Consider the following 24,061-nt stretch of genomic DNA (forward strand, 5'->3'; position numbering starts at 1 on the left):
GGCCAATGCTCTCTTGCAGTGCAAGGTATGCAAACTGCTTTTCCCAGTGCGGGTATGAGGACAGCGAAAGAATGTTGGCAAGACAACTGACTAGTCAAATGGAACTCTGACACCACCTTTGGCAGGAATTTAGGGTGCATACGGAGGACTACTCTGTTGTGATAAATTTGATATAAGGTGCATGTACTACCAAGGCCTGAAGCTCACTGACCCTACGAGCTGAAGTAACAGCCACCAAGAAAATGACCTTCCAAGGTCAAGTACTTTAGAGGGCAGGTATTCAGTGGCTCAAAAGGAGCTTTCATCAGCTGGGTGAGAATGACGCTGAGATCCCATGACACTGGTGGAGGTATGACAGGGGGTTTTGACAAAAGCAAACCTTTCATGAACAGAACAACTAAAGGATGTCCAGAGATAGGCTTACCCTCTACACGGCGATGATAGGCACTAATCACACTACGATGAACCCTTACTGAGTTGGTTTTGAGGCCAGACTCTGAGAAGTGTAGAAGGTATTCAAGCAGGGTCTGTGTAGGACAAGAAAGAGGATCTAGGGCCTTGCTGTCACACCTGACGGCAAACCTCCTCCATTTGAAAGAGTAACATCTCTTTGTGGAATCCTTTCTGGAAGCAAGCAAGACTCGGGAGACTTCCTCTGAAAGACCCAAGGAGGCAAATACTAAGCTCTCAACATCCAGGCCATGAGAGCCAGAGACTGGAGGTTAGGAAGTAGAAGCGACCCCTCGTTCTGAGAGATGAGGGTTGTAAAACACTCCAATCTCCATGGTTCTTCGGAGGACAATTCCAGAAGAAGAGGGAACCAAATCTGACGCGGCCAGAAAGGTGCAATCAGGATCATTGTTCCATGGTCTTGCTTGAGTTTCAGTAAAGGCTTCCCTACTAGAGGTATGGGAGGATATGCATACAGAAGGCCTGTCCCCCAATGTAGGAGAAAGGCATCTGACGCTAGTCTGTCGTGGGCCTGAAGCCTGGAACAGAACTGAGGGATCTTGTGATTGACCTGAGTGGCAAAAAGATCCACCAAGGGGGTACCCCATGCTCAGAAGATCTTGCGGACTACGCCCATGTTCAGTGACCACTCATGAGGTTGCATAATCCTGCTCAACCTGTCGGCCAGACTGTTGTTTACACCTGCCAGATAAGTGGCTTAGAGAAACATGCCATGACAGCGAGCCGAAAGCCACATCTGGACAGCTTCCTGACACAGAGGGCGAGATCCGGTGCCCCCCTGCTTGTTGGTATAAAACATGGCAACCTGATTGTCTGTCTGAATTAAGATTACTCGGTTTGACAGCCTATCTCTGAAAGCCTTTAGAGTGTTCCAGATCGCTCTTAATTTCAGGAGGTTGATCTGCAGACCTTTTTCCTGAAATGCATCCATCATCAGCACTTTTCGTGGCTGAGGGAATGCTCGTCCCAAAGTCAAATTGGATCGAATCGTCCACCAATGAAGAGAATTCCGAAAATTGGTGGACAGCTGGATTACATCCTCCAGATCCCCCACAACTTGAAACCACTGGGAAGCTAGGGTCCATTGAGCTGATCTCATATGTACACGTGCCATGGGCGTTACATGAACTGTGAAGGCCATGTGCCCAAGAAGTCTCAACATCTGCTGAGCCGTGACCTGTTGAGATGCTCGAACCATGGACATCAGGGACAGAAGTTTGTCCGCCCTTCCCTTGGGGAGATAAGCTCAAGCTCTCTGAGTGTTCAGCAGAGCTCCAATGAATTCCAATTTTTGGACTGGGGAGAGATTGAACTTGGGATAATTTATGACGAACCCCAATAGCTCCAGCACCTGAATAGTCATTCGCGTGGCCTCCAGAGCATCATCCTTCAAGGTGCTCTTCACCAGCCAATTGCCGAGATAAGGAAACACATGCACTCCCAGTCTATGTAGAGACGCCGCGACTATAGCTAGGCATTTAGTAAACACTCTGGGCGCAGACGCCAGGCCAAAAGGCAGTACACGGTACTGAAAGTGCTGTGTTCCCAGCCAAAATCGAAGATACTTCCTATGAGCTGGAAGTATTGAGATGTGTGTGTAAGCATCCTTTAAATCCAGAGAGCATAGCCAATCATTTTCCTGAATCATGGGAAGAAGGGTGCCTAGGGAAACCATCCTGAACTTTTCTCAGATAAGAAATTTGTTCAAGGCCCTTAGGTCTAGGATGGGACGCATCCCCCCTGTTTTCTTTTGCACAAGGAAGTACCTGGAATAGAATCCCAGCCCTTCTTCCCCTGGTGGAACGGGTTCAACTGCTTGGGCCTGTAGAAGGGCAGAAAGTGCCTCTGCAAGTACCTGCTTGTGCTGGGAGCTGTAGGACTGAGTTCCCGGTGGGTAATTTGGAGGCTTGGATTCCAGATTGAGGGTGTATCCTAACCAGACAATTTGAAAAACCCACTGGTCGGAGGTTAAAAGAGGCCACCTTTGGTGAAAAAACATTAACCTCCCCCCAACCGGCAAGTCGTCCGATACGGACACATTTACTGAGGCTATGCTGAACTGGAGCCAGTCAAAAGCCCATCCCTTGCTTCTGCCGGGGAGCCGCAATGGTCTTAGGCGCACGCTGTTGACGAGAACGAGCACGCTAGAACTGAGCCTGGGCAGGCTACCGAGAAGCAGGAGTGTACCTACGCCTACCATAGGAATAGGGAGCACTCCTCTTCCCTCCAAAAAACCTCCTAGATGAGGAGGCAGTAGCAGAAGACACCCAGCGGGAGAGAGAATCCATAGCATCATTGTGCTTCTTGATCTGGTCAACTAGATCCTTTACTTTCTCACCAAAAAGGTTATCCCCCAGCAAGGAACATCTGCCATCCGCTGCTGGACTGAATGATCCAGGTCAGAGACACACAGCCATAAGAGTCTGTGCGTCACTATACCTTGGGCAGCGATCTTGGATGCTACATCAAAAGTGTCGAACGTACCCCTGGCCAGGAATTTTTGACACGCCTTCTGCTGCCTGACCACCTGGCAAAAAGGGAGTGCATCAACCAAGCTGGACAGTTGCCTCACCGAGTTCTGCAAGTGGACGCTCGTGAAGAGCTGCTAAGTCTGGATCTCGGCAGCAAGCATAGCGGCCTGATATGTCTTCCTCCCAAAAGAGTCCAGGGTTCTAGATTCTTTGCCTGGGGGTGCCGAGACATAATCCCTAGTGTTCTTGGCTCTTTTGAGGGTGGAGTCCACCACCATGGAATTGTGAGATAGCTGAGACCTCATCAATCCAGGTTCACCGTGGATCCGATATTGGGATTCAGCTTTTTTCGGGATCACAGGATTAGACAGAGGGAACCAGTTTTGCATAAGGACTTCCCTCAGTACATTATGCAAAGAAGCCGTTGCAGCCTCTCTAGGTGGAGAAGGATAATCCAGGACCTAGAGCATCTCAGCCCTGGGATCATCCTCAACCTCCATAGAGAAGGGAATAGCCGCAGCCATTTCACGGACAAAGGAGGTAAAGGATAGGCTCTCCAGTGGAGAAAGTCTCCTTTCTGGTGGAGGGGAAGGTTCAGAGGCATAGCAGGAGGCCTCGAGGCAGGTGGAGACCCACTCGATGCCTCACTGCTCCCAGCATGAATAGGTCTTTCAGCAGCCATTACCTCTGCTCTCGACTTCGATGTCGCCGACCTCGGTATCGAGGTCGAAAGACCGGACCGAGCCTCAAAAAGCTTTTCTCGTTGGGCTTTTCGAGACAGTTGGGTCCATTTCTTCATACAAAAACACAGACTACAAGCGGCTGGGCTATGGTCAGGCCCAAGGCACTGGATACACCAGGCATGGGTATCGGTACTTGAGATGGTCCAGTTGCACCGAGTACAACGTTTGAAGCCACTGGGAGTCTTCGATGACATGGAAGGAAAAACGGCTTTGGCGAAATCAAACAACGCAATTGTGCCTGTTAAAAGAAAAAGGCACAAAAATAAGGGAAAAAACCCGGCCGCGTCAAAAAAGAAAAGAAACTAACAGGGAGAAAAACTAACAAAAATAAAGGTACTCCCTACTTTTTTTTTTTTTTTTTTATTTGACAAGAATAAAGAATAAGAAAAAAGAAAAAAAATTGAAGACAATGAAGACTCTCTCCTGGGCCTGAGAGGAGCAGTGATACCAAACACTGCAACTCAACGCGGAGAAAAAAAACAACTGAGGGAACGCGCTCACGCGACAGGCGGGAAATCGGTCTGCGCACGCGCGCCAGAAGACTCTGGGAAAACTTTTTTTTATATTTTGCTTGCAAAATAACGATTCCTCACATGTGAGAACAAGCAGCCTGCTTGTCCTCAGAGAAATTCCATATATCTAATATGCTACACCAGAAACATTCCTATAAAAAATAATGAAATGAAAAACAAAGAAAAATAAAAACCTGTGGTGTGGTAGATGGGATGACAGTGGTCTCAGCAGGGACTGGCAAGACAGGGATCACAGGGACATTAGGAGAGGGAGGAGCAGCTTCTGTTAACTAAAAATTGGCATGGATCAGAAGGGAGGAAAGTTATACAAGCAAAAAACACATTTTAAACAGATGCACATTTATTTATAGTATAACAGGTGAAAAATCTTCTGTCTCTGGAAAACAACTGAAGAGCAATTTTCCAAAACTCACTCAGTTTTGAGCTATACATTTAATTTTGCAAGGCAAGATTCATTTACTGTAACTTTTTCCTATGCCAAAACTCACTAAGTTCACGGTATTTTAATGATTTTTTTGTTGTTGTTGTTGTTGAATTCTCTATGCAAACCTCACTCAGTCCAAACGCCACTACCTTCTCCAAATTGTTACTAATAAACTGAGTGAGTTTTGGAAAAGTGTTCTTCAAATTGTGAATGAATTTTAAATTTCAAACCCAGAGGGGGAAAAAAAATTGAACTGTGAAAATGAAAACTCTGGGAGAGAGGGTTGAATGACACTAAAACCGACATCTACTGACTTGACAAACCAGTGTTCAGTTCAATGTTTACTCCTGAGAGTTCTGCCCTGCAAACTTGTTCCAATTATCAATTATCTCACCACTAGAGCACATGTTGACAAATTGTTTTCAATCTAGGAACCAGCCCAAAAATTTAGAAGCCAGAATCTGAGACCTCTCATTCCTTCCCCAATCTCATCATTGACCAACTCAAGTTCAACCTTCTCAGAGGTTTGCAGCAGCTCCTTTGGGGCCTAATTTACTATGACTTTTCCACAGGAAAATAAAGCTTAGTAAATTAGGCTCTTAACACACCACTGCACAGCACAAGCCAGCAGTCCCCTTTGCTTAAGCGGGCTATCAGCAATATGCCAAGATCCTCTAACAGATGTGCCAGAAATAGTTTACTTCCTTGCTTCAGTTATCAGCTACAGCACAAGGTCTCCCACCAGTCTCCCCTTCCCATTCATCACCCTTACCACCCTGCCCCTTCCTCATCACCCCTCTTTCTCATCCTCATCAGTCTTCATTTATCCATCCCACCCTCAGTCTCCTCTTCCTCATCCCCCACATTCCCTTCTCAAGCCTCCTGTTTTTGACACTACTAACAAGGATAGAGGAAATGAAGTGAATAAACAGTCTCATGTTTCCTAGTTACCACTGTCCCCAGGTGGGCAGGTTCCAAGAGGAGCAGGGATTACTTATCTCTTTTGTATGTGTTTTTTTTTCCTTTCCTTTAACAAAGTGAAACCAATGGGGCAATAAACCAAAGGGAAACTAACCAAAGAAGATGTCCAAAAGACTTTAATATTCAATTTGTCAGCCAATATTTTAGAGAGAGCTTGTTTTACCATGCTGTGCTCATTTCGTCTTTCAGATTGTGTACAGCAGTCTGGTTTGACTGTCTTAGCAATCCATCACGTTCCTTTCGTGACACAATCTTTAGAATTTGCGACTCCTGTTGCAGACATTGTTTGCCATGAATATTGTTTGCCACACTGAGTATTAAAGTCTATTGCACATCTTATTTGGTTAGTTTCCATTTGGTTTCACCTTGTTGTTGTTGCGTGGTGCTACATCTTTTTACGTACCATTTTTTCTTTCCTTTTCCGAAGTTTCACTCCTTTTATGATTCAAATTTTTTCCATTTCTTCTTCTAATTGTTCCCTTTTCTGTTCATGTCCCCTCTTTCTTTCTTACCCCTCCTCCCTTTTGCTGTAGCACATCATGAGCAGAGTGACCCAAAGCACCAGACCAAAGGATTTTTCCATACCAGCCGAACACCTTACTTTGCCTTGCCTCACCAGTGTTAGCCATAAGTATCCCCATGGTTAGGCCTACAGTAAAGTAATAAATAAAATATGGGCCCTCTCAGTCACTGCAGGGTTCAAGGCCCTGCTGTGCTTCCACCTCTTCCTGCAGCACTAAATTCTTGCATTAACAGAAGTCTGTGCCAACAGAGGGGGCAGAAGCGTGGCAAGGACTAGCTCTGCAGTGGCTTGGAGGCCACACGTTTTAGTTTTTCTTCCTGTTTAGCAGAATGTCCAGTGTTCCTTGACCCTAAGACTCTCAAAGCATTCTGACCCTGGTCCCAATGCCTTCCTGCTCTCTTTGCCACCATCAAAGTAGGCCTTCCTTTGCACAGCTAAACTCAGCTGAAGTTTGCATCACATGCTGATGGAACTCTGAAGCCGGTTGTGTGGTGCCAAATCTCTTACAGTTTCAAGTCTCACAAGCTTCTGAACCACACAAGCACTTCTACGCTCTATGCCCCAAAAATGGCAAGGATAAATCAAGGTCAGGTAAACATATAAAGTAGCACATATGAGTTTATCTTGTTGGGCAGACTGGATGGACTGTACAGGTCTTTATCTGCCGTCATCTACTATGTTACAAGCAGCTTCAGAGCTCCTGTATCATGCGACTCAAACTGAAGTTGAGTTGCACTGTGCAAAGGAAAACCTGTTTTTTTTAGTACATGATCAAAAAACTGCAAAGGGCACAAAATTCCAGGCCCCAGGGTACAATTTTTAGGCACCATGGCAACCTGGTACCTGGGATTTGTCAAGCCCTGCACTAGAGACATTGCCTGAGGGGGGTGGGGTGACTGTAGTCAAAAGTGAAGAATAGAGCTTGAATTTTGTGAACTGCTTGTGGTATTCCTTCAAGCACACTGAGGATTAAAAAAAAAGTTATACTGAGGGGTACCTAAACCTTCACTGTGAGGCAAATTATGCAACGATATGAAGATAAAGCATAGATGAGCATCTCCCTTCTGTCATCACTTTTCCATTTAAAAAAAGAAAAGAAAAAAAAGAGTTCAATACAGTACAACACATAAAGGCTAATACAAATTACTGCTGGGCAAAAATATTAAAATCAGCACATCGGAGGGAGACAACAGCACAAATAAATGTGGAGCAGGATCAGTGTAGAGGGCCTCAGCTAGAACTAACGAGCAGAGCCAAGTTGCCAAAGTCCTTCAATAAAGCGAAGACACTTACCTGTAGCAGGTATTCTCCGAGAACAGCAGGCTTTATATTCTCATATGTGGGTAACGCGGGTCCACTTTGCCAATCCAGAGCTTGTAACAAGCTTTAAACAGGTCTTTGAGCATGAGGCGTGCTCCACCACACATGCACAAGTGCCTTCCCACCTGCTCCGAGAGCACAAGACCAGCAGTACAATACAAAGCATAAGAAAAATGAAGACAACCCAAGGTTGAGGTGGGAGGGTATGTGAGATATATAAGGCCTGCTGTCCTCGGAGAATACCTGCTACAGGTAAGTATCTTTGCTTTTTCCGAAGACAAGCAGGCCTACAATTCTCATTGCCAGACTCGCTGAAAACAACCACCAGTGGTCAACTGGACCTTGCAAAGAAGAGGGCAAAAAAGCAATTAACCTGAAATTATAATGAGGGGGCATACGATGAAGTTAAGAGGGAATAGGCTTAGGAAGAATCTAAGAAAATATTATTTCACGGAAAGGGTGGTGGAAGCGTGGAATGGACTCCTGGTGGAGGTTGTTGAGTCGAGGACTGTGTCAGAATTTAAGAAAGCATGGGATAAGCACGTGGGATCCCTTAGGAAAAGGAAGATGGGGTAAAGAGGGTAGGCAGACTGGATGGGCCATTTGGCCTTTATCTGCTATCATGATTCTTTGTTTCTATATACAATCTTAGTGACAGCATAGCCAGGAACAGAATAAAATGGGCCTAGGAGGGTGGAGTTGGACTCTAGACTCCAAACTCTGCAGAACTGTCTGTCCAAACCAACTATCACGCCGGGCATCCTGCTCAAGGCAGTAATGAGATGTGTGGAATGAAGACCACATTACAGTCTTGCAAATTTCTTCAACAGACACTGACCTCAAGTGGGCTACCAATGCAGCCATGGCTCTGATATTATGAGCCCTAACATATGCCTAGGCTGGGTTGACCCTTGAGGGTTAAGTGAATGAAGTGCAATCTGCAAACCAATCGGAAATGCTACATTTCCTGATGGCGAACCCCATCCTGTTGGGATTTTAAAAAAACAAAACAAAAAGTTGGGTGGACTGTCTAGTCTGCTCAAAGTAAAAGGCCAATGATCACTTGCAGGGCAAGGTGTGCAGTGTGCTTTCGCCAGGATGGGCACAAGGCCTGGGGAAGAATGTTGGCAAGATAATTGACTGGTTCATAAAGAACTCTGACACAACCTTAGGTAGGAACTTAGGGTGCATGCAGAGGACTACTCTGCTATGATAAAACTTTGCATAAGATGCATCTGCCACTAAGGCCTGAAGCTAACTGACCCTGCGAGCTGAAGTAACAGCCACTGAAAAAATGAGTGAGCTCCCCACCCTATATGGTATGCATCCATCGTCAGTACCTTCGTGCGCTATGGAATCTGGAATGGGAATCACAGTTAAAACGAATCGAACTGAACCAGCTCTGGTGGAACTTGGATGGCATCCCCTAGGTTCCCCTGGCCTGACACCACTAGGAATCTAGGATCTACCGGGCAGTTCTCATGTGAAGATGTGCTATGGGTATCATATGAACAGTAGAGGCCATGTGGCCCAACAACCTCAACATCTGCCGGGTAGTGACCTGCTGAGCTGCTCGGACTCGAGCAGTGAGGGTGACAACAGCATCTGCCTGAACCACAGGGAGAAAAGCCCAAGACGGCTAAATGTCTAGCAGGGCTCCAATGAACTCCGATCACTAGGACAGGGAGCAGAGGTGACTTGAGCTCATTTAAAACAAACCCTAGTAGCTCTAGTCCTCTGCATGGACTCCTGAGCACCGTCCTTTGATATGCTCTTCCGGAGCCAGTCAAAAGCTCATCCTCTGCTTTGTCTGGGGAGTTACATGGGCCTTAGGCACACGTTGTTGATGAGAACAAGTACGCTGGGGTTGAGCCTGCTGAGGGGTGTACCTACACCTTTGCGAGTAATAAGCACTCCTCTTCATCTTGCCAAAAAAACTCCTACAGAAAGAGGCAGGTACAGAAGGCGCCCAGTGGGAGAGAGAATCAACGGTATCAAGGTGTTTCCTGATGAGATCAGTGACCTCCTCCACCTTCTCTCCAAAAAGATTATCCCCCAGCACATGGCATCCACCAACCTCTGCTAGACCGCCGATTCCATGTCAGAAACACGCAGCCATCAGAGTCTGCACATTGCTATACTGATGCATCTTCTGCCCAAAAGAATACATGGTTCTAACTTCCCTGCCAGGGGGCGCCGAAGCATAGTCCCTAGAACTCCTGGCCCTTTTGAACCTAGATTCCACCACTAGGGAATGATGAGGCAACTGAGGCCTATCAAACCCTGGGGAAGACTGAATCCGGTACACTGACACCATGGTGTCAATCATCTTGGGTAAGAGAGGAACCAACAGAGGGGACCTCCCAGTTCTTCACTTGATTATCACATAAGATCTCATGAAGCAGGAATGTTACATCCTCTCTAGGAGGAGAGTCACAGTCCAGGACCTTGATAATCTTAGCCCTGGGCTCATCCTCCACTTCCAACAGGAACTGTAATGGCAGCAGCTATCTCCTTCACAAAAGATAGGAAGGAAAGGCTCTCAGGTGGAGACTTCTTCCTTTCCTGTGAAGAGGAGGGATCAGATGGGATGCCATAGGCCTCCTCCTCCGAGAAAAGCCAACGATCCTCTTCTGCATCCAATAAGTGACCCAAGGCCGAACCAGCTGTAAGGAGTGGGGGGGAAAAAGTGAAAACACAAACAGGGAAAAAACTCTAGACCAGAAGAACCAAGCAGGAACAAGTAGAGGCTGATTCAAGGACGAATCCAACACTGGAGATGTAATAAAAAGCTACTTTATTGATGCAGATGTTCAGGGATCCGACACGGTCCGTATTTCAGCGATCAGCGGTCAAATCAATAATTCATCCGAGAGAACATGTAGCAATGCTGCAAATATCAAACCGGAGAACTGCAAATCTACTACTACTAATCATTTCTATAGCGCTACTAGATGTACACAGCTCTGTACACTTGAACATGAAGAGACAGTCCCTGCTCGACAGAGCTTACAATCTAATTAGGACAAATAAGAGATAAATCTAGCGGATTGGTCGAGAGTCGTACGCAAATGGGTCCACACTGGCAAAGTCTGCAAAAACAAACGGAGTGATAAGAAGCTGTTTTTCAAAAACCAAGTAGGCTTTATTCCAATCAACATAACTTAAGTACACGACCTGATTTGGCCTTGTTTCGGCAACAATGATGCCTGCATCAGGAGTCATCAAAAGCTCTCAAGATGAATAGCTGGGATATAAGGCAAAGCCAAACAATCTTATGTTCTCAGACAGCAAAGTCTAGCGTTATCACTTGACCGCTCTGCGATAGTGTTCAGTTCAGAGTACAGCGTCCTCGGTGACAAATAACTCTAGAGATTGCTGTCTGAGAACCTAAGATGTTTAACTTTGCCTTATATACTTAGCTATTCATCTACAGAGCTTTTGATGATCCCCGACACAGGCATCATTTTTGCCAAAACATGGCCCTGTTGGGTTTTGTACTTAAGTTATGTTATGCTGGTTGGAATAAAGGCTACTTGGGGTTCTTTTGGATAACAACAGCTTCTCCTCACTCCATTTGTTCTTCCGCTCGTTTGTTCCATCTGAGGCCCTCTACACTGACCGGGCAAAAATATTATGCAAGTGTAATGCAAAGCTGCACCTTTGCACACAGCATGCAATAATTCTCCTTACTGTTCATGTAACTGGCTTATGTCCTGTAGAAGATACAGCGCTCTATTTCAAGAGTTAACGCTTGCAAACTAAAACTGAACCCAACTTCCAAGAATGCAAAGAATTGTTTTTGAGAAATTTCAAAAACTAAAGGAAACATTAAAATTTTTACATTTCACATTTACAATTTTCTCAGAAAAATTCATTAGCTATAGCGCATGAAGTCATATATATAGCTATATGAAATCTTTACAAATTTAATTCGAGTTTTTTTAATACACCCAAATAGAGCTTTGATTTTATAATGAACCCAATATAAATTTAAAAGGTCAAAAATTCCTCCTGTAACATTTCTCAGCTGAAATAATGGTCTATGCTATAGCACTTTATGTTTCTTTTAAAAACAAGCAGAAGTTATGTACTCTAAAATATTTCGGTATCATGGCAGTAAAATGCTGCTATAAGAAGCCACCTAAGTGGATAATTGGCACTTAATGTGTTAACTAAGGAGAACATACAGACTTTTTATTTTACCAGCTATACTAGATTTATGCATCCTGCCTACCAAAACAAATCCAACATGGACAAAAAATATGTTGGTCTTCCAATCACCTTGTTAAAGGCAATGTAATTGGTTAAAAATGCTGCAGCCCAGCTTGTCACTAAGTGTACAAAACGAGCACATTACTCCCCATCTTTTATCTTTACATTGGGATGGGCAACCTGCAGCCCACCACTGAATACTATGCAGCCCGTGACACCATGGAAAGAATATACAGAAAACATCATTAACGAGAGTTTTTTTTTTAAATACTGTATTTTGGCAAATATTTGCAAAACAGCCACTTTAGCAGGTTGTTTCCCACATTTATAGTTATATTTTTACTTATCCAAGGTGGCCTGCGGAGCTCTGTACATTTCCAGCTCTAACATTATGTAATGTTGCAGCCCACCAGGTATAGTGCTGACATTCATGTGGCCCTCTTTGTATAAAGGTTGCCCACCTCTGGGCTAGAAATTAGATATGTGCAATTTAAAATGCTAACAATTATCGTTAAGACTCTACTTTTCATGGCACCTTCTTTATAAACAACAACAGCCAGGGTGTTCTTTATGGTCAGCAGTGTGTAGTCTTCAGCTGTGCCCACCAATCAATTACCGTTAAGACTCTACTTTTCATGGCACCTTCTTTACACACAACATCAGCCAGGGTTGTTCTTTATGGTCAGCAGTTCCCACCAATCAATTATCGTTAAGACTCTACTTTTCATGGCACCTTCTTTATAGACAACATCAGCCAGGGTGTTCTTTATGGTCAGCAGTGTGTAGTCTTCAGCTGTGCCCACCAATCAATTACCGTTAAGACTCTACTTTTCATGGCACCTTCTTTATAGACAACATCAGCCAGGGTGTTCTTTATGGTCAGCAGTGTGTAGTCTTCAGCTGTGCCCACCAATCAATTACCGTTAAGACTCTACTTTTCATGGCACCTTCTTTATAGACAACATCAGCCAGGGTGTTCTTTATGGTCAGCAGTGTGTAGTCTTCAGCTGTGCCCACCAATCAATTACCGTTAAGACTCTACTTTTCATGGCACCTTCTTTATAAACAACAACAGCCAGGGTGTTCTTTATGGTCAGCAGTGTGTAGTCTTCAGCTGTGCCCACCAATCAATTACCGTTAAGACTCTACTTTTCATGGCACCTTCTTTATAGACAACATCAGCCAGGGTGTTCTTTATGGTCAGCAGTGTGTAGTCTTCAGCTGTGCCCACCAATCAATTACCGTTAAGACTCTACTTTTCATGGCACCTTCTTTATAGACAACATCAGCCAGGGTGTTCTTTATGGTCAGCAGTGTGTAGTCTTTAGCTGTGCCCACCAATCAATTACCGTTAAGACTCTACTTTTCATGGCACCTTCTTTATAGACAACATCAGCCAGGGTGTTCTTTATGGTCAGCAGTGTGTAGTCTTCAGCTGTGCCCACCAATCAATTACCGTTAAGACTCTACTTTTCATGGCACCTTCTTTATAAACAACAACAGCCAGGGTGTTCTTTATGGTCAGCAGTGTGTAGTCTTCAGCTGTGCCCACCAATCAATTACCGTTAAGACTCTACTTTTCATGGCACCTTCTTTATAGACAACATCAGCCAGGGTGTTCTTTATGGTCAGCAGTGTGTAGTCTTCAGCTGTGCCCACCAATCAATTACCGTTAAGACTCTACTTTTCATGGCACCTTCTTTATAGACAACATCAGCCAGGGTGTTCTTTATGGTCAGCAGTGTGTAGTCTTTAGCTGTGCCCACCAATCAATTACCGTTAAGACTCTACTTTTCATGGCACCTTCTTTATAGACAACATCAGCCAGGGTGTTCTTTATGGTCAGCAGTGTGTAGTCTTTAGCTGTGCCCACCAATCAATTACCGTTAAGACTCTACTTTTCATGGCACCTTCTTTATAGACAACATCAGCCAGGGTGTTCTTTATGGTCAGCAGTGTGTAGTCTTCAGCTGTTCCCACCAATAAAACTGGCCTACAGTCTAGCTGGAGCTAGGGTTTTTACAACTGCTGTTCCACTATCATGAAGTGCCTTAGGCCCAGATGCATGAAAGACATTGGTAATTCCCGTTCCCTACCGATTCCATAGCGAATCGGTAGGGAACGGGAATGCATCAACGATAGGGAATGCAAATGAGCTACTCGTTGTAGCTCACTTGCATTCTCTAGTCCTTCGGTACCTGAGTCGGAGAATCGGGACGTCCCTTTAGATTAGGCTCCTCTTCCTGGTCTCTTCAGCCAATCAAAGCGGGCTTAGCTGGCTGTTGTCAGCCAAACGCGCTCTGATTGGCTGAAGAGACCAGGAAGAGGAGCCTAATCTAAAGGGACGTCCTGATTCTCCGGCAACCAGGAAAATAGAAAAATTTCGCTGTGGAGGGGTAAGTAGCACGGCGAAGACTCTCAAGAAGGGGCAAAAAAAACACGAGCGCCGGCAGAACAAAAAACTGCAAAAAAAAAAAAGACGTCTCTCAGAAGCGCAGGGAGAATACGTCCTTAAAGGACACCCCTCACATGCGCTCCCTGCTTTTTTCTTTTTTACCTTTTTTGGGGGCCCTTTTCCTTTCCGATTCCCTCACAGGAGCCCTAACAAGAGGTCAGACATCTCGTTAGGGTTCCTACGGTAAGGGAATCGGAAAAACGGTAGTGCATCTGATTATAATGGGCTGCAACGGTACTGCAGCTCATTATAATAGCTTTTCAATCATTTGCATTCCGTTTTCGTTGCCTGCTACCGTGGCAGGGAAAATGCCCTTAGTGCATGCCCGGGGTGAACTACTTGCGTTTTAAACTGGCTGGAACCAGTTTAAAACGCAAGTTGTGGGCTCGTTAGGTTTTGTGCATCTGGGTCTTAGTAAGTAAAACTGTGATTGAAGATCTTTTACTTTTCCAAAAAATATCCAAGTATCCTTTTTATGCAAGCAGAGGGAGATTAAATTAGTTTTAGGTCTGCCTGCAGATTTATTTTTTATTACGTGGTTTTATTTGTCTTTTTGCCTTACTGCATTATTTTGTTATATCTGGTGTTTCTTTACTCTTAAAATGTATAGTGATTGCAATGAGAAACTGCCAAAACAGATTGATGTACTTGTTTCTACATGAACAAGGAGTGGCTATTTTTCAGATTTTAGAAATGACTGCAGAAAGTTTTCTATGTGTATCTCCATTCAAAATTATGCGCAGAATTATGATGTAGCAAGTGTTCCCGTGTCAATTTACTATTTTAATACTAGATCAGTGGTAAATAAAGCTGTAGTGATCAGGGATTGGATAGGGATTGGTTTTCCTAGTGAAAACTTGCATTCAAATTGAGAAATGACCCTATCCTGAATGAGTTGTGCCCTAGTGGTTATAAAATAATACATGGAAATCGTGAGAAAAGAAGAGGTGGGGGGTTTAGCTATAATACATAAATCTTTTTTAGAATTTAAAATTAGAGATGAATTTGATTCGTCACTGGAGATTTTATCTTGTAATATTGAGGATAATACCCTACAGGATTCTCCTTGTTTTATTTTGAGCTATTATCCTCCTGGTAAACGGACAGAGACTCAAGAGTCATTTTTTTTTACTTTGCTTTTAAAGCAGAAGTTTTCTAATACTGGTTTTATTGGAGGATATTAATCTTCATTTTGATGAATGATGGAAAACTAGTCAATTTATTAGTTTCTTAGAGTCACTGAGTGTTATGAAATCTTTGGTTCCATCCACCATATTAAGTGCCATCAGTTGGATCTCTTTGATATAGGTTCTTAATAGGGTCTTCGTTTAACGTTTCAAGTATACTATGGTGTTCATTAACTTGGTCAGACCATTATTGATTATACTTTACATTTTATTAGAAAGAAAAATCAAAGATAGTTAAAAAAGGATAGTTGAAGAGGCAAAGTAGATCCACCGATTTTTTATTTCATCCTGAAAAAGAACAATTATAACCAACAAGTAAGAACATCTTAGATGAGACAGCACCAATGAAACAAAGACGGGGTTCGTTAAGGAAGAGTAAGAAATGGTACTTGGTAGAATTAATAGATGAGAAAATAGCCTATAGGAAGCTTGAAAGAAAATGGTTAAAACATCAAACTGAGATTAATAAGTTATGGAGGACAGCTATAAAAATAAACTGAAGCTTTGGCATGCAAAGCTGGCATACTATTCAGAGAAAAATAGGTCAGAATAAATTAGATTTTATGTGTAAATATTTTTATTGACTTCAAATAATAAAGAAATACAAAGACAAAAGGCACAACGAACACCAAAAACCACTATCCTATTTCCTACCCCACCCCTCAACCAACATAAATAATCCCCGATCATATTCCAAAATTGCCTATACCCAAATAATAATGAGCAATCACAATTAAACCTCTAATGAATTGAAGAGGGCAGAGTGCACTTGTGAGGATAGGGTAGCCAAATAGGCAGACCAGATGCAGAAGAATTTCCTACGCACCTAGCCTGACCTGGTGTCCACAGATAAGCGCTCCATGTTAAGCAAGTCCTATACCTGATTCTGTCATATCATCAAAGTGGGTGATCTGGTTAAATCCACTGCAACAAAATACATCTCTTTGCTACAAGAGTTGCCTTTGCGGAGAAATAGCGCAGAAACCTGATTTCCCTCCAGCATCGCTGACAAATCATCCAAGTAAGCACATCTGGGGAGTGGCACCCCAATTTCTATTATAAAGCTTGTTCAAGTGTTGCCAGAGATCAGTCCAAAACAGATGAATTCCCAGAAAGTCCCAAATACAGTGTCAATGGGAAGTATTAGCTGCATGACATTTAGGATAAGTGCCATCAGAAGAAAAAACCATTTTTTGAGCTCTAGAAGGGTGTACACACATTCTCATTAGAAATTTATAGTGAACTTCCTGCATATGAACGCTGTCCACCAAATAAGAACTGTCAGTTAAGCTTTGAAGGCAAGAATCTAGTGTATATGGGCCAAACCAGTGCCCACCGATCTACAGTCTTTTGAAGATAGGAGAGCTGTAGCTGGTGTTTCATACTCCCATAATAAGAACAGTTGGAAGACAAATTAGATTTAAGCATGTGAGGAGCACCCTAATGGTTAGTGCAGTGGGCTTTGAGCCTGGCAATCTGGGTTCGATTCCCACTGCAGCTTCTTGTGACCTTGGGCAAGTCAGTTAACCCTTCATTGCCTCAGGTACAAAACTTAGATTGTGAGCCCTCTAGGGACAGAGAAAGAACGTGCAAATAACGTGTACAACGCTGAATGTCTAGTACTGCTACAGAAATGATTAGTAGAAGTAGTAAAATGTTCAAAGTTCCAGAACTCCAATTGGGGGCTACTTGTAGTCCTAATGCTAAGATCTCGGCAATCTACTTTAGAACTAAGATGGAGAAGATTAGAGACTCCATGATACCATTACGTTTTGATGATGAATTAGTTGGTGATAAAAAAAAAGGGAAATGGAAGCAGCTATATCTGCGGATAGGATTTGGACTACATTTACTCCACCCTCTATCTAAATGTAATGAGTTTATATGGCATATATCAGGAAGAGTTTTTGCACCAATTTGGTAGCTTTCTTACTAAAAGACCTTATCAAGTGAAAATGTCAGGTGAACTATCTATGGAATGGACACCTAAGTCCCTCAGGCCTCCCCTATGTCCCCAATTTTGTTTAATTTACTGATGGCCCCATTAGGCCTAAGATTGGAGGTATTGCAGTTATGCCCACTTTTTTATGTGGACGACATAACTATCTATATTCCATTCAAAGGTGAGAGCCATCCAGGATGTTGCACCCAAGATTAGGCAAGGGCTACAAATGCTTAGAATCATGGGTCAAGTTATCTAGATTAAAGTTGAATACTGATAAGACAAGATTTTTGCTCATCATTCATCCACATCAGAAGTATTCGATTAGTGACTTTATAATTGATGGGATTTAATTATAGGTTGGAATCAAATCTGAAACTCTTGGGTGTAACATTATCCAAACCGTTAACTTTTGATTCCCATGTGCAATTTTTAACAAAAGTGTTCAAAATTGTTATGGAAATTAAGATATATTGGGGCCTGTTTTGAATCTAGAACATTTCAATTGATTGTACAGACAATGATGGCTCATTTAGACTATTGTAACATCTTATATGTTGATTGCAACACTGCTGTACGTTGTCACTTACAGACATTTCAAAATACAGAGTGCAACTGATATGTAAAACCCCTAGATTTGATTTACAAACTTCATTGGCTTCCGGTAGAAGCCCACGCAATTTTTAAATTGTGCTGGTTTTGTGTTTGTCAAGCTCCACAATATATGGTAGCTTTTTCTGTACTCAGTAAGAACTATTGTTAGCAGCTCTAGACATTTTTTTAATGCCTCAGCCTCCTTCTTTTCAACGAGTAATCTACAAATCAGACTACTCTTTCACGTTCTCCTATCATGCAGCAAAGTGGTGAAATTTGCTTCCAAGGAACGTGCAGTACAAGTTTAACTATAAAATCTTTCGAAAGCGGCTGAAAACATGGTTATTCCAGAAGTTTGTATTATCATGAATGGTTAATATATTATGATGTTACATATTGTAAGGTTATGCCTTATTTCTTGATTGTAAGCCACAATGAACTATGTGCGACCTATAAGTGTCAGTCGTAATGTAATTATAACCGATTTCTTAGGTAACACACAAAACAAATTCTCTCGTCACACCTCCTAATACATATATTCTAACAGCCTTATTTATTTTATTTATTTATTTATTGCATTTGTATCCCACATTTTCCCACCTTTTTGCGGGTTCAGTGTGGCTTACAATATGAGTTAAATGTTGGAAATACAATTTGTTACAGATTGGTTATGGATTACATTGTGCAGAGTTATGCGAAACAATTGAGGTGTCGTTAAGGAATGTAACAATGGAGAACCTCTATACACAACTCTAGAAAGAAACAAGCACACAGGTTTTATAAATTGACTACTGTTTATAAAACAAAGCCCAAGTCAGTGGCGTAGAGAGGGCGGCTGCCACCCGGGGCGGTTCACCGCTGCGCACCCCCCCCCCCCCCGGGTGCAGCATGACACCCCCCCTCGGCGCATCACCCAAGCCCCCCCCCCCCCCGAGTGCATTCTTGCCTGCCATGTGCACGCCGCTGGGGGGGGGTGTCAGTTCCGCTGGTTCCCTGCTCCCTCTGCCCCAGAACAGGAAGTAACCTGTGCATATTTTATACTTTGATCTGTACTCTCCAGCCCCCCCCCCCCTTTCCCTACTTTTTCTCTTTTCTGCCTATCTCTTTTCTTCACTTAATTTTCAGCCTAGATATGGATAGCTACTTCTTACATGTGAGCTCCGATATTGCCATAGTTTGTAAAATGTTACTTGTTGTTATGTTGTGAACTCTTGATTGTATCTGTATCAAAATCAATAAAAGAAATTAAACCTAGAAAAAAAGTTGGTTAAGAAAAAAATATATACACATATATACGCACACATATACATGATATACTGTTTTGCTGTATTAGTCCCCATTAAGCCTTATATTTTATTTATTAACCTTCATTTTTGTGCATATATGTGGACTAACATAGCAACCATACCGTGTTTCCCCGAAAATAGGACATCCTCCGAAAGTAAGACCTAGTAGAGGTCTTGCTGCAATTTGAAAATATAAGGCCTCCCCCGAAAATAAGACCTAGCAGGGGAGGCCTTATTTTTCGGGGAAACATCGGGGTCGCCCCCCCACCCGAGATCGCCGGCTCCCTCCGCCCTAAATCGCTCCCGGAACTCCGGCCACTCCTTCCTTCCGTGTCCCACCCTCGCCTGACGTTACGTTACGTCAGGCGAGGGCGGGACACAGAAGGAAGGAGTGGCCTGCCCTGCTGCTTGCGGCGAGTGCGAAGATGAATGGTGAAAGGAAGCGTTTAAGAGGTTAGTTCCGGGAGCGACTGACGGCGGGGGGAGCCGGCAATCTCAGGTGGGGGGGGGGGGCGACCCGATGTTTCCCCGAAAAATAAGGCCTCCCCTAAAAATAAGACCTAGCAGGTCTTGGGGAGCAAAATTTAATGTAAGACAGTGTCTTATTTTCGGGGAAACACGGTACTACTTTATGCCAACATGCACAAACTCAAAATCATGTTTTTATAATCAGATTTCAAAACTCCCATTTTGTTTAGCAGCATTTGAGAAAGACAAAAAAAAAAATTGGGAAAGCATTTACTGCATTGCCCTTCTGTGCATGAGGATGTGTATTTATCGGGGTGGGGGGGGGGTATTTGAATGGAGCTGTATTCAAATGTTCTATTGGTTTAGGAATAATAATAATAAAAAGAAACCTAGTGTGGCTATATGACAAACTTCAAATGTCACTGTCAAGAGATTTCAAAGAATGGATTTTATAGGTTAACCACAGGGTACCAATGTCCCATGTCAATGAATAGCAGCTGGTAGTAAACACAGCAACCATTAAGAAAGCTGTACTGTTAAAGTCAGTAGGTTTCACAGTAGAATATACAAACAAAAAAATATACTTATAAATCATTAAGAGGTAAGTTCATCAGGGATACGAGTGTCATAACACTGAGGAAAGCATGTAGATCATCTTCATGGAATTATTTCCAACGTGTGCATGCATTCAGGAGAATATAACAGAGGAGAGGCGATCTGAAAGGAGCAATTCCCTAAATGCTATATTCCACTGTATCCAACTTGCTATGCTGCAGAAGCGAAAACATTTTCAACACCAACCCGTCAAAAGGCATTTTTCCTGACGCTTGGAAACAAGCCTTTATCAGTCCACTCTTGAAAAAGTCAAATTTAGACCCACCCCCATTTGCACTAATTATTGAACATTTCCTGACTTACCTATTTTTGATCAAAAATACTCAAAAATTAGTTTTCCAACAACTGTCACAATCTGCTGAAAAGTCCTGGTTCTACATCCTTGACAGTCATGCTTTCCATCAAGCCACAGTACTGAAATGATTTAACTGCATTCCAGAATGAGATTTATAGGGCATTTGACCAAGGCAAGGCAGTTTTTTAATCTTCCAGTCTCATTCAATTCAGGCATTCTTGAACAAAGATGATCAACAGTCATTCATGCAATTGTCACGTCACATGGGACTACTGCAACGTGATTTTAACTGGTTTACCGCACTACTCTCTCAAGCATGTACAACTTATTAAGAACGCAACAATTCAAGTTTAGAGTCACACTTGCAGGACAGACCACATTCCCCCTCCTCCTTTCTGTCTCAGTCACTGGTTCCTGGTATATCTACACTTTCAATAAAATTCTCGTGCTTACTCATGCTGCCATTATACTTATCTTTACTAAATCCATACAAACCACTCCATCTTCTCCATTCCTCAAGTACATCTCTTCTCTTGCCCAGCATTAGTAAATGCTTGGCTTGACTACTCAAAATCCAGCATTCTTATTCCTGGCCCCTACTTATAGAATTATCTGCTCCAGCTCCTACATGCAAATTCATCCTAGGCAATTTTTTAAATTGCCCTTAAAACACACTTAAAGTTTGTCTTCCTTTCCTTCCTGCATTAAGAGCTAATGGCATTTCAGAACCACATAGGTTTAGCTACTAATATCTAAATTAATGTGTGATATGCTTTGTCTTGCCTCCCAAATCTAATCTATGCAGACTATGTAGCTCTATTTCTTCTTCCGAATGTTAGTATATCAAAAGAATTTCAACAGTCGTTTGTGCTACTTTAAATTCTTCATGCTGTGCACAGTTCATCAGTTCATTAAAAATTGGTGCTTCCACTGCTGGCCTATGAAGAAGCCCTGACAGCCAATAGGAAGAGGCTGCCTGCATTTTGTTTTAGCATTCATCTATAGGCCTCTATCATTCGGCAGACAGTCAGCTTGGAGCCAGCTTCTGTAGTGGCCTTTCTGTAAACTTGCTGTTCCTGCACATGTCAGAAAATCAAATGTTCACACTAGAAATTTCCAGTGTAAAAGTCAACAGAAATTGAAGGGTAGTAGGTTTTACAATAATTTGAGGAAGGGTCTGGTGGCAGCAGTAACCTGCCCCCTAAGTGTTATAGGCCTCTTGCTTGCCCGCCAAATTGGGTGACCAAGTGATATAGCCATTCAAGATGTGTGAGTTGTGTATGCACACACCGTCAGTCGACTACTGAACTCAATTTGTATCACGACTTGTCAGAACAACCACTTTTTCATATTTTGTATGCAAGTCTACGAGTCACAAGGACTTCTCCAATCTACACATCTAATTTTCACATATCTTGACACAAACCTTTTTTGATTATGCATTTACCATATTTTTATGAACATAACCCATGGGTTATACAAGTTTTTACTTACTGTGACTACCCACTGCAGGTTAAACAAAGGTGCAAGTTATACAAGTCATTACATTTAAAGGTCATTGCAGAGGAGGCATTCTTTATAAAGAAACCCTTCCCCCCCCCCCCCCCCCCCCCCACAACTCCTAAAGTGATTTTTTAAGAATACTTACATTACAAGAAGCATTTAGTAAAGTCCCCATAGGTACTTTTGGCAATATACCTTATAAGGAGGCATTGAACAGATCTATAACAAAAAACTTCCAAATGGTCAGCCATAAAATATAGAAGTTTATGACATAAATACTTCATAGTGTCTCAAACATTAGCTTGTTCATCACTAGAAGAAAAACCTTCAAAGTCTGTACCATCATCGGTGGTGTTGAAATGCTCTGCAGCAAATGCCTCCGATTCATCATCATTGAATTCATATTCTTCCTCATCAGTAGAATCATGCAAAGTTTGTTCTCCAAGTAAGCCTTTTTTTTTTTTTGATCCATTGATAATCGAATGTGGTTTCACTGCCTGCCATACGGTGCCAATCCAGCAGCAGACTTCTGTATAGGTAGCACACCTCAGTTTCCTTGAAGCAGTAAATGTATGTGTGCCCCTCATGCATCCATTTATCCCATTCCTTCCTTACGAGACATTTAAATGCATGGTTAACAGCTATGTCAAGAGGCTGTAGCTTGCACATTAGTCCACCAGAGATTAATGCTATATACATTCCTCTTGCACAAAATTAATGAATTTATCCATTTTTTTCTTCCCAGTCATCTGGTAGCTTTTGATCCCCTATTGTTCTAGCTCGAATATTTAAGTCTCCAACGCATAAATTTAAACACCCAGTTCACTCCTCCATAAAAATCGGGAATCTTCACGTCAATGGCTAATGCTTTAGCCTTCTGTTTTATACTGACTTTCTTTTGGCACTGTAAATAGACAACCAGTAAATTCATGTTGGCTAACCTTGCTTTTCCTCCTGCCCAGCATTGTTGGCATGCCTCAGCCACCCATGCCTACACTCCTGCACATGCTCATGTGGGCTCAAAGGACTGATCATGCACAGGGAATACAGGGGTGTGGGCTATACAAAACCTCTTTTTACTTGGTTCCTTCTTTTCTGCAGGATATACATGAGTGCAGGTTATACCTGTGTGCCAGTTATATTTATGAAAATACGGTATATGTCAGCAGCAGCCCTCAGAATGAGGCTTTTTTTTTTTATAAGAGCACGCAGAGCACAGGTACTCCTTTTTCCCACACTTGTGTACTCAGACGCCATTGCAAACTATGTGCTGCGTGCCATAAACCCAAAGGTATTAAGCCTCTACTTTTATGATCATAATTTTCAAGTATTTAGACAACTACCCTTGTTGTAGCCTATAGTGTGCCATGCTTATGATATGTTATACCGGGTGAGTCTCATATATACGCCACGGCTGGTATCACTTCACTGACGTGGTGAACCTCTGTCCGTGTAAATATTATAATCACAGACTCTACCCCCGACCAACCAATGCTTAAATTTCTCTTTATTAACAGCATTGTGCAAAAAATGAGGCAGTATGTCACTTATCTTATTAAAACCGGTGTGCTCACAAACCCCGACAGGTTGCCTGTTTTGCAATACTTGCTTCGTCAAGGGGGAGCCATCCACCAGGTTATCAAGTGTGACGCCTCTGGTCATAATCGAGATAGTAGTAGAATTTCATGTTCAGCATCATATGCTGATGTTGAGGTTCATCATGGTGACTTTCAAGCTCTCTTGCAATTTAAGGCTGTCAGTGGTGATGAAGTTCTTGCTCGTCACCTGGAATCAGGCCCTGGAAATGATCTTTGTTTCACTGACTATTCAGGTGGATATAATTGGCAGTGTTGGTTACATAATTTTACGAAATATTGTTGACAAAATCAATGCAGAATACTTTTATGTCTTGGCAGACAACATGACATATTGCAGGACATGAACAATTAACAGTTGTCAGACGCTACGTGTTTGAAAACAATATCCAGGAACAATTCATACGCTTTTCATGAGCAGATGGTCTTATGGGCCAAGG

The 24,061-nt window shown here is 42.7% G+C and overlaps 1 protein-coding gene across 10 annotated transcripts in view; it reads right to left on the reverse strand.

Annotated features, from left to right (window-relative positions):
• The window catches only part of DLG1 (discs large MAGUK scaffold protein 1), a 337,516-nt gene that overhangs the window by 164,232 nt on the left and 149,223 nt on the right, over positions 1-24,061 (reverse strand). For 6 of the 10 annotated variants that reach the window (XM_030216921.1, XM_030216919.1, XM_030216918.1 and 3 more), the window contains exon 5: positions 4,392-4,487. The exons of the other annotated variants lie outside the window; for them this stretch is intronic. In XM_030216921.1, coding sequence (XP_030072781.1) covers positions 4,392-4,487 — 96 coding nt within the window. The remainder of the gene's footprint in view (positions 1-4,391; positions 4,488-24,061) is intronic. 10 annotated transcript variants of the gene reach the window in all.

Source organism: Microcaecilia unicolor, chromosome 10, assembly GCF_901765095.1.
Source record: "Microcaecilia unicolor chromosome 10, aMicUni1.1, whole genome shotgun sequence".
Classification (NCBI taxonomy): Eukaryota; Metazoa; Chordata; class Amphibia; order Gymnophiona; family Siphonopidae; genus Microcaecilia; species Microcaecilia unicolor.